Below are 12,689 nucleotides of genomic sequence, written 5' to 3'. Positions count from 1 at the left end.
GTATAATTTCGTCTATATCCCGTGCCCTTTTTCACAGGCGCCCTTTTTGCATGGACGCCTAAGGTTAACTTAGCATTCCACCCCTGTGAAACATCTAGTTTACAAAAACACAGATGCAATAAAAGCAAGTTCATATTTTATTTAAATAAACTATGAATATATAGAGATAAAACACATAAACATACAGAAACAAACAACAGACCTCATTTTGTAAAATTACATTATGTAAAAGTTTCCTATTACTGATTTCCCTGAGTCATTCTATATGGTGTCATGGCAGCACTGCTGCCTCTTCTTTATATTTCCTGTATAAATATAGACATTCTTATAAATTTCACATGTACACATCTATTACTTTGCAGGGAAGCAGTGGCGCAAATATTTAGTGTGTTCTTTATTCTCAAACACTGCTTCATAACAACAGCTTCCTGGCTTTTGTTCACACTTTTCTGTAAAGAATTGCAGGGAATATCAGGGATGAAAGCCATTCATTTTCTCATTCTTCTCTGTGTCCTGCATCTCCATATGATTGAAAGCAGGGTTGTCTGTTCCTTTATCCAAGCAAGCATCAGCATCCTGACGTTTCCAGTTAAGCACTTCCACTTTCTCGCTCTGCAAAAAGTTGCATGTAAGCATTAAAAAGTATACATACAAACCACAAAACAATGCAAACAAGTCTTCTAGTGTTTTAAGCTGTATATTGCAATATTTACAAAAACCCACTTTCTGTAGTTTCATAAATATTTTAAAGTATACCTTAGCCCTTTTAAAAATTCAAAAATGGGGGGAGCAGGCATGTGCAACAGTCCCTTCTCATGCCCACCACTCCCCCCCCCCCCGTTCTCCTGCCTCCAGGAGTGCTCTGCGCATGCGCACTACGTAGTTGTGACATAGTGCACAGTGCTCGCAGGCACGTGATCACAGACATGTGTCGCTGGGCAGTGCCTGCGCAGTGTGCACCGACCCTCCCGACCCGGAAATAGGTTCAGAGGGACATTACACCTTAAAGGAGGGGGATGGAGGAGAACAGGGGAGCGGGGGACACAAGGAGAGAATCCTACACATGCCTGCTCCCCCAGCTTTTGAAAATTTGAAAGAGCTAAGGTATCCTTTAAGACCTACTAACACAACGATGGCCGGTGGCATGCACCACCTACTGTGAGGGGTCCTTTCACATTATAAAGCACAAAGATAAACTGTACAGACACAGACAGAAATGCAGCATTCATTGGGTTGATTCACTGAAAGGTGATAAAATTGCCATTTGCAGACAGCAGCACACGGAATCTTTCCAATACGTATACTAGTTGACTAGTGCACATTGCACAATTAGCATTACCCAAGGAAAGATTGCATTGCTACAATAACAAGCAAATATTATTTATGTGAGTGTCCTATCTGATGAAACTTGATGGTGTTCTCCTTTAATCCCCTTAATTTCCAGATTAAACTTGGAGTCCTCCTTTAATCCTTTTCACTTCCTGTTATGTTTTGTATTTACAACAAGGTACGTATGGTGGAGTGTGAAGATATTTAATGCAGTAGTGATTCTCAGGACTGCCATTTTCTGACTTTAATGGAATTCTGTTGGTATAGTGCCAATCTCTAACAGAAATCACATTGAAGTCTATGAGGAGACCATCTTGGGAAGCATTTTAACTACCTTTTGTTGAGTACCTCCCATTTTTATGTACCATGTATAGGTCAGAGGGTGGAACCCCATGTGCCATCTGCGTGGCAGATAAGTGGATAAGAGGTTGAGGGGACTCCATTACATTTTTGTGTACTCTCACTTTAAATTACAACCAGACTTAAATGCATTAAAGGCACAGACCCCATAATCAGTACCTACTACTCAAATTCCCAACACTAGCACCATAAACCTTAACGTAGCAATCTACTTACATCATTATTCCAACAAGAAGGAAACACAGCCTTGAGATAGGAGAAATCTTCAGATGTTAATAAATACTCTCTATTAACGTTTTGCTTTAAGCCACCTGCAAGACAACAAGGCGTCACAAAGTGTTAGTGATAAGTTCTGAAACTTAAACTTAAAGTATCTATAGAAAGTATACCTTACAATGGATGTGCAACAATGATCAGACAACTGAAACACTATATACTGTGTACGTGTACGTGTATGTGTATATATATATATATATATATATATATATATATATATATGTTTATATATAGAAGATATTTCCATAAACATGCCCATCCGGACTAGCACAGTGTTCATAGTCAGGCTAAAAAGACTTCTGAGGCGAGAATAGTAAAAAAAGTTAAATACCTGGCTGCGAGTTTTATCCACAGAGGATGCCATCGGCGCCCTCTGTTTCATTCCGCCGTGGTCTCTTTCTTATTTTCACCATGAGGTTGGGCCCTGACCCGATCCCTCGGGTCTTCTGCATTTGACCCATTAAAGAGGGCCACCACGTCTTGCCGCAACTGCACAGTTCTCATAGCTGCGAGTGCGGCTGTGCAGCTCTGAGTCTTCCTCCAGTCATGGCTCCCGGCAGTTTTGGGCGCTTTACGTCAATGAGACTGCTGGGAGCCATGACGGGGCTGAAGGAGGACTCAGAGCTGTGCAGCCGCACTCGTGGCTATAAGAACTGTGCAGCCGCGGCAAGTCCTGGTGGCCATCTTTAATGGGGCGGCAAATGCAGGCGACCTGAGGGATCGGGTCGGATCCCAACCTCGGGGTGAAAATAAGAAAGACACCAAAACAGAATGAAACAGAGGGCGCAGATGGCGTTAAAACTTGCAGCCAAGTATTTAACTTTTTTTTTACCATTCTCGCCTCGAAAGTCCTTTAAAGAGACTCCGTAACAAAAATTGCATCCTGTTTTTTATCATCCTACAAGTTCCAAAAGCTATTCTAATGTGTTCTGGCTTACTGCAGCACTTTCTACTATCACAGTCTCTGTAATAAATCAATGTATCTTTCCCTTGTCAGACTTGTCAGCCTGTGTCTGGAAGGCTGCCAAGTTCTTCAGTGTTGTGGTTCTGCTATGCACTCCCCCCTCAGGGGGGAAAGAAACACACAAATGATCTCTTGAGATTCAAAAGGAAGGCTGTATACAGCCTGCTTGTGTATGGATGTATTTTCTATGTGTGGACATACTGTACATCAACCTACTTCCTGTTTTGGTGGCCATTTTGTTTGTTTATAAACAAACTTTTTAAAACTGTTTTTAACCACTTTTAATGCGGCGGGGAGCAGCGAAATTGTGACAGAGGGGAATAGGAGATGTTCCCTAACGCACTAGTATGTTTACTTTTGTGCGATTTTAACAATACAGATTCTCTTTAAGCTAGGTTCAAACGAAGCAGTCAATTTGGGAACATACAGCAAGTGAACTAGCTGGACACTGCCATGGACACCAATGTATTTCAGCGGTATTTGGGCGCCGGAGGGGAAATGTAGGCGCCGCTGTTTATCAGGAACCCACATTTTGTCTGAAGGCACCTGCGGCGGCGCCTGAGAATTCAGGGTTCAGCAGCAGCAATGGGGGGGGGGGGGGGGGGGTGATAGGCGTTAGGTAGGTAGTTTAAAGGGGTTAAGGATTAGGCAGTAGGTAGTGTGTGTATGTGTGTGGGGGGGTTAAGCCTTAGGAGTTAGGTAGGCAGTTTGTGGGGGGAGCTTTAGAGTTAGCCATTAGGTAGGTAGTTTGTGGGGGGGGGGTGTAAGGGTTATGCGCCAGGGGGGAGGGTTCTGTGTAGGATTAGGATTTAGCTATAGGGTAGGATTAGGTTTAGCTATAGTACATGATCAGTATTTAATACCATTATTTTATACTTGATAGTAACATATTGGTATTTAACCACTTAAGCCCAACTGGACGAACATTCTCGTCCAGTTGGGCTGCGAGCGCGTGTGCTCCCACTGCTGGCCGTTAGCCCAGCGATCAATGAATGGGATTATAGATCCCATTCGTTGATCGAAGCTCACCGCAGAAAAAACGACAGCCTCTTAACAGAGGCTGCTGTTTTCTAATTCACAAAAAGTTTCCCGTCCTCCTAATGCATCCTGAAAGCCTGGAAATCGGGGAAATTTCCAAATAAGGTTGCTCAGGAATGAGAATTTCTACGGCCACTGATTGGTGATGTTTCTTATCCCCCCTTTTTTCAATTTTATATATTTTTGTTTATGTAGTTTATTTTGCAAGACTTTTTTAGTTTTACTTTTAATTTTTGAGTTTTTAGCTTGTACTATCTTCATGCCTGCAAGAGTAGGCAGAAGATATCTATGAAATATTGTCCAAAGGGCATTTTTTTCCTTGTAGTCCCTCTCCAAGATGGCCGCCGCTATGACTCAGGGGATCCTGGGTGATGTAGTCATTGCAATCCGGAGCAGAGGACATCAGTATCCCTGTAGTCTGTTTTTTCAAGATGGCAGCCGTCTGACTCAGGGGATTCTGGGTAATGTAGTCTATGAGGCACAAGATGGCCGCTGCTGCTGACATGTGGATTCTCATACCTCCCAACATTTTGAGATGAGAAAGAGGGACACTTAAGCCACACCCATGCCACACCCCTAGCCACGCCCCAACACACCCCTAGTCACACATTCCAAACAGATTTCATAAGAAAAATATTTTGTTTTATTATTCAAACCACACTGATCCTTTCTATCCTAGTTCATTTTACTTCAGGTTTACATTTGAAAATAAATATATCAAATTGGAAGAAGGATGGGAATAAAGTTAAGAGCCAATGAAACACATTTTTTTCTGTAGAAACTAGAAAACTACATAGAATTACATTACAACAGTCCTGAAAGAGGGACAAATAAGAAGGAAAGAGGGACAGACTGAGTGACAGGGCTTCTAGACAGGCACAGTTGGGAGCTAAGTCATGAGTGCACAGAAATAAACTGTGCAATACAATCACACAGGAAAAAAGCATGTGTGCAAAGAACCAATGACCAGGAAACAATCTGCAACAAGTTTCAGTGTCCAGAAACAGAAGCAGCAATCTGTGAACACAGTGGAGACATGACAGGCTGCCCACGGAAGAGGATCAAAGAGATGAAAGACAGCTCCCCGGAGATCAGAGGCTCAGTGAGGCAGTGACAGAGATAAGGCTGATGAGGACAACACTAGTTAAAAGACCAGAGAGAGCTGTGGTGTCACAAACAAATAGAAACTCACCAGCTCTGCTACGCTCTATCTGATCTGCTCTCCCGGGAAGCTGCAGCACTTCAGGTTTGCCGCTCTCTCCAGCACAGGCACACCTCCTTCTCCACTGGTTAGCATTAAGGAGGAGGAGCTATAGACGGATCCCCCTGTGCGTGCTTTACAGCCAATTAAAGCATGAAACGTCATGCACAGGCGCAGTAGTTTTTTCACGAAGAGATGGGATTTTTCACTTATCGGCACTGTACTTTAATTATGGGCATTGCAGACAGCTTAAACTGCCCGACTTCTTCACAGGCAGCCTGTAAATATACTGGGGACACACAGGAAGGTGACAAGCAGGCTGCACAGTGTTGGTGTCTGTATGGAGAAGGGGAGACAGTCGGGCAGGGAGGAGGAAAGCGGGATTTGACAGGCAGAAGGCGGGAGGCGGGATCAGGGGGCGTAAACCGGGTAAGTCCCGCCCAAATCGGGACTGTTGTGAACTATGGGATTCTGGAGTTTGCAGCCCCCAGTTAGCAGATGGGGGATGTACAGTGGAGTAAAGCGGTGAGTGTAATGATATACTGGGGTTGTTTAATAAGGCTACTGTTTTTAACTGGAAGGGGGATTAGGATTTCAAGTAACAAATGCTGGGTGATGGGTGTACACACCCGAAATGCGGAAGTAGCCGCTAAGTGAGATGGGTACTGTAGTCTTTAGTCCAATATGGACAGCCTATTGGAGTGGCCGCATGATTATGACAGAAGCGGCAGCAGCGAATGAATCCAGCTGAGACAGCTGGTCATGTGATAGAGGTGGAGAGTATTTTAAGCGTCCCTCAGCTCTGAATGGCCGAGCCCCTGATGAGTCATTGGACGAAACTAGTAGGGCGGAGCCTAAGGAGCTGAGGAGATGCTGGAGGATCCTGTGCTACGTTTTTTTATATGCGCATGTTTTACTGCAAATTTGTAAGTGCACTAATTTTATTACTTATTAAAATCAAACGGAATTATGCTATGGTCGGCTTTGTTTGAGTCCTAGGATGTCCTTTATCCCAAAAACTGAAGTTATAACAACACGCTATATTGCTGGTCTGTTGCGGGTCGGCCAGTGCATCTGGTGAGCGCCTTGTGTATCTGTTTATGGTGGAAGCACGTTGGTGGCACTGTTCTGGAAAAGGGGTGCACTGGTGATAATATTAAGCTTTATCCAAATGGTATCACACTATTGCATTTCCCTTGTTTTATTCTGGGCTTATGGTCGGATGCCTGGAGAGGCTGGTGAAGTGATCGGAGGAATCTCTTGCTGGCAAGGCCAAAAACGCTGACTGCTGATCTGAAAAGATTGGCCAACCGATCTGGTGAGCGTATAGTGATAAGCGCTGTGACAGAAATTTATCAATTTCTTTGGAGGAAGTTTTACAGTGAAGAGCCTATACTTATCAAATGTGGATGAACTTTGTTTGGACAGCATTAGGCTTACGCCAAAGAGGACATTGATTACTTAGCAGCATTAGTGTTGCAGTTCTTGTTACTGTTGATCGCTCTGCTTTTATGTTTTTAATATTTTTGTGAGTGTTACAAACACTTTTTATGCAGTAAGCGAACCAGATTGATATAGGAGAGAGGAAAGCAAGGAGGTAGTGAGGAGCGCCAGGTTTTATGTTTATTTGTAAAGCAGGCTTAGGCTACAAAAAGATTTCCAAAGCCTTGAACATCCCACAGAACACTGTTCAAGCGATCATTCAAAAATGGAAGGAATATGGCACAACTGTACACCTACCAAGACAAGGCCGTCCACATAAACTCACAGGCCAAACAAGGGAGAGTGCTGATCAGAAATGCAATCAAGAGACCCATGGTGACTTTGGACGAGCTGCAGAGATCTACAGCTCAGGTGGGGGAATGTGTCCATAAGGCAACTATTAGTCATGCACTGTACAAAGTTGTCCTTTATGGAAGAGTGGCAAGAAGAAAGCCATTGTTAACAGAAAAGCATAAGAAGTCCCGTTTGCAGTTTGCCACAAGCCATGTGGGGGACACAGCAAACATGTGGAAGAAGGCGCTCTGGTCAGATGAGACCAAAATGGAACTTTTTGTTCAAAATGCAAAACGCTATGTGTGGCGGAAAACTAACACTGCACATCACTCTGAACACACCATCCCCACTGTCAAATATGGTGGTGGCAGCATCATGCTCGGGTGGCGCATCTCTTCAGCAGGGACAGGGAAGCTGGTCAGAGTTGATGGGAAGATGGATGGAGCCAAATACAGGGCAATCTTGGAAGAAAACCTCTTGGAGTCTGCAAAAGGCTTGAGACTGGGGTGGAGGTTCACCTTCCAGCAGGGCAACGACCCTAAACATAAAGCCAGGCCAACAATGGAATGGTTTAAAACAAAACATATCCATGGTTAGAATGGCCCTGCCAAAGTTTAGATCTAAATCCAATTGAGAATCTTTGGCAAGATCTGAAAACTGCTGTTCACAAACACTGTCCATCTAATCTGACCGAGCTGGAGTTGTTTTGCAAAGAAGAATGGGCAAGGATTTTAGTCTCTAGATGTGCAAAGCTGGTAGAGACATACCCTAAAAGACTGGCAGCTGTAATTGCAGCAAAAGGTGGATCTACAAAGTATTGACTCAGGGGGCTGAATAATTATGCACACCCCACTTTGCAGTTATTTATTTGTAAAAAATGCTTGGAATCTCTTGGGAATTGGACTTCTCACGTGTACACAACTTTGTATTGGTCTTTTATGTGTAATTCCAATAAAATTGATTCATGTTTGTGGCAGTAATGTGACAAAATGTGAAAAACTTCAAGGGGGCTGAATACTTTTGCAAGCCACTATATATTAATATAATTTATTTAAATTATGGGCTTGTAAATAGTGATGGAAGCAAATTGAAAAAAAATGCACATTTATTTCCAAATAAAATCGGCGCCATACATTGTGATAGGGACATAATTTAAATGGTGTAATAAGCGGGACAAATGGGCAAATAAAATACATAGGTTTTAATTACGGTAGCATGTATTCATTTCAAACTATAATGGCCAAAAACTGAGAAATAATGATTTTTTTCTATTTCTTTCTTAACCTCCCCGGCGTTCTATTGAGATCGCCAGGGAGGCTGCGGGAGGGTTTTTTTTTAATAAAAAAAAAACTATTTCATGCAGCCAACTGAAAGTTGGCTGCATGAAAGCCCACTAGAGGGCGCTCCGGAGGCGTTCTTCCGATCGCCTCCGGCGCCCAGAATAAACAAGGAAGGCCGCAATGAGCGGCCTTCCTTGTTTTGCTTAGATCGTCGCCATAGCGACGAGCGGAGTGACGTCATGGACGTCAGCCGACGTCCTGACGTCAGCCGCCTCCGATCCAGCCCTTAGCGCTGGCCGGAACTTTTTGTTCCGGCTGCGCAGGGCTCAGGCGGCTAGGGGGGCCCTCTTTCGCCGCTGCTCGCGGCGAATCGCCGTAGAGCGGCGGCGATCAGGCAGCACACGCGGCTGGCAAAGTGCCGGCTGCGTGTGCTGCACTTTATTTGAAGAAAATCGGCCCAGCAGGGCCTGAGCGGCAGCCTCCGGCGGTGATGGACGAGCTGAGCTCGTCCATACCGCTCAGGAGGTTAATATTCCTGTTAAAATGGATTTAGAATAAAATAATTCTTAGCAAAATGTATCACCCAAAGACAGCCTAATTGGTGGCGGAAAAAACAAGATATAGACCAATTCATTGTGATGAGTAGTGATAAAGTTATTGGCAAATGAATGGGAGGTGAAAGTTCCTCAGATGCAAAAAATAAACAACCCTTCGGCCTTAAAGAGAATCTGTATTGTTAAAATCGCTCAAAAGTAAACATACCAGTGCGTTAGGGGACATCTCCTATTACCCTCTGTCACAATTTCGCCGCTCCTCGCCGCATTAAAAGTGGTTAAAAACTGTTTTAAAAAGTTTGTTTGTAAACAAACAAAATGGCAACCAAAACAGGAAGTAGGTTGATGTACAGTATGTCCACACATAGAAAATACATCCATACATAAGCAGGCTGTATACAGCATTCCTTTTGAATCTCAAGAGATCATTTTTGTGTTTCTTTCCCCCATGCACTGAAGTTTCAGGCTGCTCTTTTCTTCCTGCAAACAGCTTTGCCCTTGTTTGTAATTCCTCAGTATGTGAAAGCCCAGCCAGCTCAGAGGACGATTTATCCAGCTGATTAGAGCAGCTTCTCTCTTCTCTCTTATCTAAATAACACACAGGCAGTGTGCATAGAGGGGCCAGAAAGGGTGAGTTCATAGCAGAACCACAACACTGAAGAACTTGGCAGCCTTCCAGACACAGGCCGACAAGTCTGACAGGGGAAAGATACATTGATTTATTACAGAGACTGTCATAGTAGAAAGTGCTGCAGTTAGCCAGAACACATTAGAATAGCTTTTGGAACATGTAGGATGATAAAAAACAGGATGCAATTTTTGTTACGGAGTCTCTTTAAAGAGACTCCGTAACAAAAATTGCATCCTGTTTTTTATCATCCTACAAGTTCCAAAAGCTATTCTAATGTGTTCTGGCTTACTGCAGCACTTTCTGCTATCACAGTCTCTGTAATAAATCAATGTATCTTTCCCTTGTCAGACTTGTCAGCCTGTGTCTGGAAGGCTGCCAAGTTCTTCAATGTTGTGGTTCTGCTATGATTTCCCCCTTCCAGGCCCCTCTATGCACACTGCCTGTGTATTATTTAGATTCGAGCAGCTTCTTTCTTCTCTCTTATCTTTTACAAGCTGGATAAATCATCCTCTGAGCTGGCTGGGCTTTCACATACTGAAGAATTACAGACAAGGGCAAAGCTGTTTGCAGGAGAAAAAAGAGCAGCCTGAAACTTCAGTGCATGAGAACTGCAGGGAGAAAAACACACAAATGATCTCTTGAGATTCAAAAGGAAGGCTGTATACAGCCTGCTTGTGTATGGTTGTATTTTCTATGTGTGGACATACAGTACATCAACCTACTTCCTGTTTTGGTGGCCATTTTGTTTGTTTATAAACAAACTATTTAAAACTGTTTTTAACCACTTTTAATGCGGCGAGGAGCGGCGAAATTGTGACAGAGGGTAATAATAGGAGATGTCCCCTAACGCACTGGTATGTTTACTTTTGTGCGATTTTAACAATACAGATTCTCTTTAAAGGAGTTGTCAGGCAAATTGTAATAAAATAAACGCTACTTAACGGGGGCTTCCTCCAGCCCGAAGCTCCCAGGACCTCCCTCGCTGCAGCTCTGCCCGCAGCCGTTTGCCGGAGCTCCGACCCGGTCCCCGGTGATGACGTCAGAGCGACCTGGAGGTCGCTCTGTACTGCGCCTGCGCAATCGGCGCTGTCAATCACCGCCACGTGGGCCAGTCCTCCAGGTTGCTCTGACATCATCGCCGGGGACCAGGTCGGAGCTCCGGCAAACGTCTGCAGGCAGAGCTGCGGCGAGGGAGGTCCTGGGAGCTTGGGGCTGGAGGAAGCCCCCGGTAAGTAGCGTTTATTTTATTACAATTTGCCTGACAACTCCTTTAAGTGGTTAATACAGATACTTTACTATCTGCATTACTGGGCCATGCGCCTTTAATTGATGTACTGACATTTTCAACAGCAGAGACAAGGATTTAAACTGACATAAAGATGTATTCTATAGGATCCATTTAGACATTTTGATTGTTTGATCTCAATGTATCTATTGTCTCTGTTGCAGTAGGGAACACAATGTCCCATCTTGTGTGACTTTTCCGAAAATCGCATGGAAAACACACCTGATTAAAACAGGAAGAAAAAACTCCCGAAGCCCCTGCCACTAAATCAGGTCTCCTTTGCTGTCCATTGCCAAAAATTACAATAGGCACCAATAGAGTCCAAAATGTATACAGGTGGACACAGTGGATCGTACAATGGATCTGCTGTGACCATACACTCTGCCAATCTGCATAATATGGACCTAGTCTTATAAAGTAGGGAGGGGGAACAATGGACACCGTACATGTTATACCATACACCTTGATACAAACCCTGCATGCAGCACATTAGAATAACGCGATCCATTACAACGCTTGCAGAGATGTAAACATGCCCATGTATGGGCAGTGAGTTGACATGCAGAATTAATCTGCAACTCAACTGATGCAGTGTGAATGCACCCTAAGGCTGGGTTCACACATAAATCTGTGCAGTTCTGTTCCAGTCCTTTACTGTCCATTTTACCTTACTTTTATGTGTGAGCTCAGCCTCACTTTGGTTTTTTAACACACTATTGATCAACTGGTGCTAGTTTAATTGCACAAGTTGATCGAATTGCAAGTCAATCAAATGAAATTGTGTAGTGTGACCACAATGTGAAGTACATGTGTGCGCTAGAACAACCCCCTAGCCTAAACTCAGAACCTGCTGTACTGATAGCTGCACTGAAAGGTTCCTGCTTTCATACACTGCTACACAGGTGCATGGAGTCACATTTGGGAGACAACTATATCAATGTTCATGATTTTCAATAGAAATCTATTGTTTAACAAAGGCAAAATGTATTCACACAGTTACCCCTGAAACGCAACTATGGTGGGAATTGATTATACAATATTGATAACAATCTTACCTGTTGCCAAGCTGACTATTATTCCCACAATAATAGCAATGATTGTTCCAATGGTACTAAAGTACAGATAGGATAATGAATACCAGTTGTCAGCCAGGTCAGGTCTGGAGTAGAGAAAATATGAAAAACATCAACAGAAAATTAAAGCGGACCTGAATTCAGAACTTCCTCTCTGCTCTAAAGATAAGCAACAGCACAATAACCTTTAAAGAAAAACATTTCTTTGTTACAGCTGATACAAATCCTGCAATAAATCTGCAGTGTTTCTACTTCCTGCTTTCATGGAAGCAGACATATTGTTAACATCCTGTGTTTACAAATGAGCTCTCTGTCGTTGCAGTCCGGTTACACAGCCAAGGGATGAAATTGTGATTAGTCACCAATAAGGGGAAATTAGACACAGACTAAGCTCTCTAAATACATACAGGGTGCATTTCCTTTCCCTCTGTCCTGTGCAAGAGTTCAGGTCCACTTTAAAGGTGGCCACTAATTATCTATTTTTTCTTTCATTCAATTTTACCAAATCTATGTAGTATAAGAGTAAACTGAGTAAAATATATTGAATATATTGAAAGGATAATGTAGGCAGTCCCTTATATTACATATAAATGGTAGGATTGGATGAAAAAATGGCTCATTAGTGGCCAGTGGCCACCATAAGACAATTTTAAAACACATGTAATGTACGGTATGCAAACATTGCACATTTTTCTTGACATCATTTGAACTCAATTCCTACTAAATGTTAATAAAGAAAGAAGGACAGGGTCACTGAGACAACTGCAAAGGAAGTTAAAATGCACTGATGTTCATAATGAATAAACTTTTAGCTGCTGAATAATACGTGGATTCTGATTGGTTGCTCTGGTAGCTGCTTTATTTTTACTTCAGGTTTTTCTTTCATTAGTCTTGATAAATCACCCAGAGGGTTTAAAGGGAA

General features: G+C 43.1%; 1 protein-coding gene across 1 annotated transcript in view; it reads right to left on the bottom strand.

The window, feature by feature from the left end:
- Positions 1–233: 233 nt before the first annotated feature.
- LOC137561502 (sodium-coupled monocarboxylate transporter 1) overlaps positions 234–12,689 on the bottom strand; it is a 54,201-nt gene continuing 41,745 nt past the window's right edge. Inside the window, exons 13-15 of the mRNA XM_068272804.1 lie at positions 11,750–11,853; positions 1,906–2,000; positions 234–612 (exon numbers count right to left, since the gene is read on the bottom strand). Of these exons, the coding sequence (XP_068128905.1) occupies positions 472–612; positions 1,906–2,000; positions 11,750–11,853 (340 nt within the window). The 3' untranslated portion in view covers positions 234–471. The remainder of the gene's footprint in view (positions 613–1,905; positions 2,001–11,749; positions 11,854–12,689) is intronic.

The sequence above is a fragment of the Hyperolius riggenbachi genome, chromosome 3 (assembly GCF_040937935.1).
Source record: "Hyperolius riggenbachi isolate aHypRig1 chromosome 3, aHypRig1.pri, whole genome shotgun sequence".
Taxonomy (NCBI): Eukaryota; Metazoa; Chordata; class Amphibia; order Anura; family Hyperoliidae; genus Hyperolius; species Hyperolius riggenbachi.
Note: the sequence above shows the minus strand (reverse complement) of the source record. Positions and strands in the feature narration are given on the sequence as shown.